The sequence below is a fragment of the Oncorhynchus gorbuscha genome, unplaced genomic scaffold (assembly GCF_021184085.1).
Source record: "Oncorhynchus gorbuscha isolate QuinsamMale2020 ecotype Even-year unplaced genomic scaffold, OgorEven_v1.0 Un_scaffold_3008, whole genome shotgun sequence".
Taxonomy (NCBI): Eukaryota; Metazoa; Chordata; class Actinopteri; order Salmoniformes; family Salmonidae; genus Oncorhynchus; species Oncorhynchus gorbuscha.
The window spans coordinates 46,621-54,041 of NW_025747370.1; the positions used below are offsets into that span (position 1 = coordinate 46,621).

Below are 7,421 nucleotides of genomic sequence, written 5' to 3' on the forward strand. Positions count from 1 at the left end.
TGCTCAGCTCCAACATAAGTCGGTGTCTGTGACGTGGCTGGTTTTCCTCTTGTAGTCTGTGATTGTCTGTAGACCCTGCCACATACCTCTTGTGTCTGAGCCATTGAATTGTGACAGTTTATCTCTATACTGACGTTTAGCTTGTTTGATTGCTTTGCAGAATTGATTAACTACACTGTTTATATTCTGTTAAATTCCCAGTCCGCTTGCCGTTGTTAAATGCTATGGTTCGTGCTTTCAGTTTCGTGGGAATGCTACCATCTATCCACGGTTTCTGGTTAGGGTAGGTTTAACCTCTCTAGGGTATGTGGGACTGGCGTCCCACCTGGCCAACATCCAGTGAGATTGCAGAGTGCCAAATTCAAATGCAGAAATACTCATTATAAAAATTCAGAAAAGATACAACTATTTTCCATAGGTTTAAAGATTGACTTCTTGTGAATCCAACCACGGTGTCAGATTTAAAAGATGCTTTACAGTGAAAGCATACCTTACAATTATTTGAGAACATCGCCCAGCAGACAAATCATTACAAACAGTAACCAGCCAAGTAGAAGAGTTACACAAGTCAGAAATAGAGATAAAATTAATCACTTACCTTTGATGATCTTCATATGTTTGCACTCAGAAGACATTAATTTATTCAATAAATGTTTATTTTGTTCGATAAAGTCTCTCTTTATATCTGAAAACCTCCGTTTTGTTCGCGCGTTTTCTTCAGTAATCTACAGGCTCAAAAGCAGTCACAACAGGCAGACAAAAAAATGCCAATTGTATCCGTAAAGTTCATAGAAACATGTCAAACGATGTTTATATTCAACCCTCAGGTTGTTTTTAGCCTAAATAATCGATCATATTTCAACCGGACAATAACCTTGTCAATATAAAAAGTAAACAAGAAAGGCACTCTCTAGGGTAGCGCGCATGAAAAAGCTCAGTGACACGGCAGGGTCCTCTCATTGAGACTGCTCATACTCCCTCATTTTTCACAATACAGGCCTGAAACCATTTCTAAAGACCGTTGACATCTAGTGGAAGGCACAGGAACTGCAATTTGAGTCCTAAGTCAATGGATACTGTAATGGCATTGAAATATACATATATATTTTTGAAATCCTACTACCTGAATGGATTTTCTTTCAGGTTTTCGCCTGCCAAATCAGTTCTGTTATACTCACAGACATTATTTTAACAGATTTGGAAACTTTAGAGTGTTTGCTATCAAAATATACTAATTATATGCGTATCCTATATTCTGGGCCTGAGTAGAAGGCGGTTTATTTTCGGCATGCTTTTCATCCAAAATTCCAAATGCTGCTCCCTATCCTAGAGAAATTAATTAGTCACAGATACATCTCCTATACACTTCCTTATAAACCCAGTCACCATATCCGTGTATGTGTCTAGATTTTTTTGCAAGCTACCCGGAACATATCCCAGTCCACATGATCGAAACAATCCTGAAGCGTGGATTCCGATTGGTCAGACCAGTGTTGAATAGTCCTTAGCAAGGACTCAAACTCCTGTTTGAGTTTCTGCCTATAGGAAGGGCGGAGCAAGATGGAGTCGTGGTCAGATTCGCCGTAAGAAGGGCAGGGGAGGATCCTTGTAAGCATTCCAGAAGTTTGAATAGTTGATTGGTCGAGAGTCTTTGCAGTGTGAGTAGTACAGTCAATATGTTGATAGAGCTTCAGCAGCCTAGTCCTCAGATTTGCTTTGTTAAAATCCCCAGCTACAATAAATGCATCCTCAGGATATGTGGTTTCCAGTTTGCATAATGTCCAGTGAAGTTATTTGAGGGCCGTCGTGGTATCGGCTTGAGGTGGGATTGTAAACGGCCGTGGCGATGACATAGGAGAATTCTCTTGGGAGATAATATGGTCGGCATTTGATTGTGAGTTATTCTAGGTCGGGTAAACAAAATAACTTGAGTTCATGTACGTTCCTAGAATAACACCATGAGTCATTAATCATGAAACACACCCCTCCGCCCTTCTGCTTCCCAGAGAGATATTTATTCCTGTCTGCGCGACGTACTGAGAATCATGCTGGCTTTACCGGTAGAGTATCCCGAGAGAGCCATGTTTCTGTGAAACAAAGGATGTTACAAAGGATGTTACAGGCCCCAATGTCTCTCTGGAAAGAAATCCTTGCTCTGAGCTCATCAACTTTGTTATCCAAAGACTGAACATTAGCGAGTAATATACTCGGAAGCAGTGGGTGGCGTGCGCACCTCCTAAGTCGAATCAGCAGGCCGCCTCGAATGCCTTATCCTCCTCCGGCAATGTTTTGGAGAAGTTCAATTGCTCTGGGGAGAACAAAGGATCTGCTCCAGGGAGGTCGTATTCCTGGTCGCAACGCTGTTCTGGTGAGTAACTAATATCCAACAGTTCTTCTCGGCTGTATTTAATGACGCAAAACATTTCCTTGAGTATATAATGTAAAAAAATAATAGCACATAAAAAAAACAAGAGCTAGTGGCGATGCTGCCTTCTCAGGTCGACGCCATCTTTATGCACACTGACAGGACTCTACAAGAGCTAGTGGCGATGCTGCCTTCTCAGGTCGACGCCATCTTTATGCACACTGACAGGACTCTACACACTCAAACATACGTTCACACACATACAAAAATACACAGACACACAAACACACACACACACACACACACACACACACACACACACACACACATTCACACATACTCTACACACTCACACACACATTCACACATACTCTTCACACTCGCACATCCCCTCAAATAAAATCTTAATTTACGCTCTCTGTTTATCACATATGCCTAGTCCCCCAATACATATCTATTGAGCCTGTATATAGATGACATACTTTCTCAGAGAGAGAGAGAGAGGAACCAGACACCATTACATAGAGAACGAAACAACCATAATCTGCTCCTTCAGTATTGTACAAAACCCTAATAGAATCCAGACAGACTCTCAGAACATAAATGCAGCAATAGATCAGACACCAACTGACTGAAATTGAGGAATCCGTTTGGTTCAAATTGGACTCCCCGAAATCAAACCACAAGGAGAAGAATTGGCTTTCCAAAAGTGTGACCTGTGTAGGAATCCCTCTGAAAAGCTGTATAGAAATACTACATTGAATTGCAAACAAAAATAAAATCATGAAAAACTTCAAATACTTGAATCAGCCAATCAGAAGAACCACACCCTCTGTATTCCCCAATAACAGAAACATATTTATTTGAAAAAAATACAGGCCCTGAAACCCCAAAAGGGTACTCTTGGAGGGCCGGTGGCCTGGCGGTCGGGGGCTTGGGCCGGTGGCCTGGTGGTCGGGGGCATGGGCCGGTGGCCTGGCGGTCGGGGGCTTGGGCCGGTGGCCTGGCGGTCGGGGCATGGGCCGGTGGCCTGGCGGTCGGGGGCTTGGGCCGGTAGCCTGGCGGTCGGGGGCTTGTGCCGGTAGCCTGGCGGTCGGGGGCTTGGGCCGGTAGCCTGGCGGTCGGGGGCTTGGGCCGGTGGCCTGGCGGTCGGGGGCTTGGGCCGGCGGTAGCCTGGGGGTCGGGGCTTGGGCCGGTGGCCTGGCGGTCGGGGGCTTGGGCCGGTGGCCTGGCGGTCGGGGGCTTGGGCCGGTGGCCTGGCGGTCGGGGGCTTGGGCCGGTGGCCTGGCGGTCGGGGGCTTGGGCCAGTGGCCTGGCGGTCGGGGGCTTGGGCCGGTAGCCTGGCGGTCGGGGGCTTGGGCCGGTAGCCTGGCGGTCGGGGGCTTGTGCCGGTAGCCTGGCGGTCGGGGGCTTGTGCCGGTGGCCTGGCGGTCGGGGGCTTGGGCCGGTAGCTGATGGGTCGCTGGTTCAGGTCCCCGTTTTTTGACCTTGTGGGAGATCTGTCGATGTGCTCTTGAGCAGGGCGTTGACCCTGGTTGCTTCTGTGGATCGCTCTGGACGGGAGTTGCTGTTCGATGACTAATCTGATGGAGATGTTGAGTGGCTTCACTACAAGTAGATTATATAAATATATATATTAAACAAATTATAATATATATATTGTTTAGTAACCATAATAATGTTGTCATGGGTTGTAGATTCTCCAAAGTCATGTGACAGGAAAAAGCATATGATGTCATCAAAGCGACACAAAGAACACATGTGCAGTCGACATGCGCGATAAACAAAACAGATTGATTTTCCCAAGGGGGTGGAGTTAAAACAGATTTATTTTCCCAAGGGGGTGGAGTTAAAACAGATTGATTTTCCCAAGGGGGTGGAGTTAAAACAGATTTATTTTCCCAAGGGGGTGGAGTTAAAACAGATTTATTTTCCCAAGGTGGGTGGAGTTAAAACAGATTTATTTTCCCAAGGGGGTGGAGTTAAAACAGATTTATTTTCCCAAGGGGGTGGAGTTAAAACAGATTGATTTTCCCAAGGGGGGTGGAGTTAAAACAGATTGATTTTCCCAAGGGGGTGGAGTTAAAACAGATTTATTTTCCCAAGGGGGTGGAGTTAAAACAGATTGATTTTCCCAAGGGGGTGGAGTTAAAACAGATTTATTTTCCCAAGGGGGTGGAGTTAAAACAGATTTATTTTCCCAAGGGGGTGGAGTTAAAACAGATTTATTTTCCCAAGGGGGGTGGAGTTAAAACAGATTGATTTTCCCAAGGGGGTGGAGTTAAAACAGATTTATTTTCCCAAGGGGGTGGAGTTAAAACAGATTGATTTTCCCAAAGGGGTGGAGTTAAAACAGATTTATTTTCCCAAGGGGGTGGAGTTAAAACAGATTGATTTTCCCAAGGGGGTGGAGTTAAAACAGATTTATTTTCCCAAGGGGGTGGAGTTAAAACAGATTGATTTTCCCAAGGGGGTGGAGTTAAAACAGATTTATTTTCCCAAGGGGGTGGAGTTAAAACAGATTTATTTTCCCAAGGGGGTGGAGTTAAAACAGATTGATTTTCCCAAGGGGGTGGAGTTAAAACAGATTTATTTTCCCAAGGGGGGTGGAGTTAAAACAGATGGACAACTTCAGATCAACTCGATTTAATACCGAACAAGAATGTAAATGCAACATCCAACAATTAAAAGATCTATATTTTACTGAGTTATTAGACCCTAATCTATGGATTTCACATGACTGGGAAAACATCTGTTGGTCACAGATACCTGAAAAAAAGGGCTGTGGATCAGAAAACCAGTCAGTATCTGTTGTTACCCCCATTTACCTCACGAAAACCAGTCAGTATCTGTTGTGACCCCCATTTACCTCACGAAAACCATTCAGTATCTGTTGTGACCATTTACCTCATGAAAACCAGTCAGTATCTGGTGTGACCCCCATTTACCTCATGAAAACCAGTCAGTATCTGTTGTGACCATTTACCTCATGAAAACCAGTCAGTATCTGGTAAGACCCCCATTTACCTCAGAAAACCAGTCAGTATCTGTTGTGACCATTTACCTCATGAAAACCATTCAGTATCTGGTGTGACCCCCATTTACCTCATGAAAACCAGTCAGTATCTGGTGTGACCCCCATTTACCTCATGAAAACCAGTCAGTATCTGGTGAGACCCCCATTTACCTCATGAAAACCAGTCAGTATCTGTTGTGACCATTTACCTCATGAAAACCAGTCAGTATCTGGTGTGACCCCCATTTACCTCATGAAAACCATTCAGTATCTGGTGTGACCCCCATTTACCTCATGAAAACCAGTCAGTATCTGGTGTGACCCCCATTTACCTCATGAAAACCAGTCAGTATCTGGTGTGACCCCCATTTTACCTCATGAAAACCAGTCAGTATCTGGTGTGACCCCCATTTACCTCATGAAAACCAGTCAGTATCTGGTGTGACCCCCATTTACCTCATGAAAACCATTCAGTATCTGGTGTGACCATTTACCTCATGAAAACCAGTCAGTATCTGGTGTGACCACCATTTACCTCATGAAAACCAGTCAGTATCTGGTGTGACCCCCATTTACCTCATGAAAACCATTCAGCGTCTGTTGTGACCACCATTTACCTCATGCAGCGCGACACATCTCCTTCCCAGAACATAGAGAACCAGACAACCAGGCCCACTCTTCTTCAATGGCTGTGAGAAGTTGTTGGATATTTGGTGGGAACTGGAACACTCTGTCATTCACGTCGATCCAGAGCATCCCAAACATGCTCAAGGGGTGACATGTCTGGTGAGTATGGAGGAACTGGAACACTCTGTCATACACGTCGATCCAGAGCATCCCAAACATGCTCAATGGGTGACATGTCTGGTGAGTATGGAGGAACTGGAACACTCTGTCATACACGTCGATCCAGAGCATCCCAAACATGCTCAATGGGTGACATGTCTGGTGAGTATGCGGGAATTGCGTTCAGACCCTTGCGACGTAAGGCTGACGTAAGGCTGAAACAGGAGATGATGGATGGTGGATTAATGGCACGACAACGGGCCTCGGGATCTCGGCGCGATATCTCTGCGCATTCAAATACCGATGTATAAAATGCAATAGTGTTCATTGGCTGTAGCTTATGCCTGCCCACACCATAACCTCACCATCACCATGGGGCACTCTGTTCACAACGTTGACATCAGCAAACCGCTCGCCCACACAATGCCATCTGCCCGGTACAGTTGAACAGGGAGTCATCTGTGAAGAGCACACTTCTCCAGTGTGCCAGTGGCCGTCGAAGGTGAGCGTTTGCCCACTGAAGTCGGTTACGACACCGAACTGCAGTCATCTCAAGACCCTGGTGAGGACAAACGAGCTTCCCTGAGACGGTTTCTGACAGTTTGTGCAGAAATTCTTCGGTTGTGCAAAACCCACAGTTTAATCAGCTGTCCAGCAGATGATCCTGCAGATGAAGAAGCCGGATGTGGAGGTCCTGGGCTGGCATTGTTACACGTGGTCTGCAGTTGTGAGGCTAGCTGGATGTACTGCCAAATTCTCGACAACAACGTACAAGGTGGCTTATGGTAGAGAAAATAACATTCAATTATCTGAGCAACAGCTCTGGTAGACATTCCTGCTGTCAGCATGACAATTACATGCTCCTTCTGAACTTGAGACATCTGTGACATTGTGTTGTGTGACAAAACTGCACATTTTAGAGAGGCCTTTCATTGTCCCCAGCACAAGGTGCACCTATGTAATGATCGTGCTGTTAAATCAGCTTCTTGATATGGCTGTCAGGTGGATAGATGATCTTGGCAAAGGAGAAATGCTCACTAACAGGAATGTAAACACATTTGTGCACAACATTTTAGAGAAATAAACTTGTTTGTGCATATGGGACATTTCTGGGATATTTTATTTCCACTCGTGAAACATGGGACCAAGACGTTACACGTTGTGTGTGAGGTCCACTTGCAAAAGATTACACCGAATGGGGACACACCGCATGGGACACACACCCCATGGGACACACACCCCATGGGACACACG

General features: G+C 45.5%; 1 protein-coding gene across 1 annotated transcript; it reads right to left on the reverse strand.

Moving 5' to 3' along the window:
- Positions 1–2,540: 2,540 nt before the first annotated feature.
- Positions 2,541–3,852, reverse strand: LOC124027219 (extensin-like; the record flags this gene model as incomplete). The annotated part of the gene is made up of 2 exons (XM_046339684.1): positions 2,541–2,597; positions 3,267–3,852. Coding segments are annotated over 2 exons (643 nt in total), but the record flags the coding sequence as incomplete, so codon positions are not given.
- Between the last annotated feature and the right edge of the window lie 3,569 nt (positions 3,853–7,421).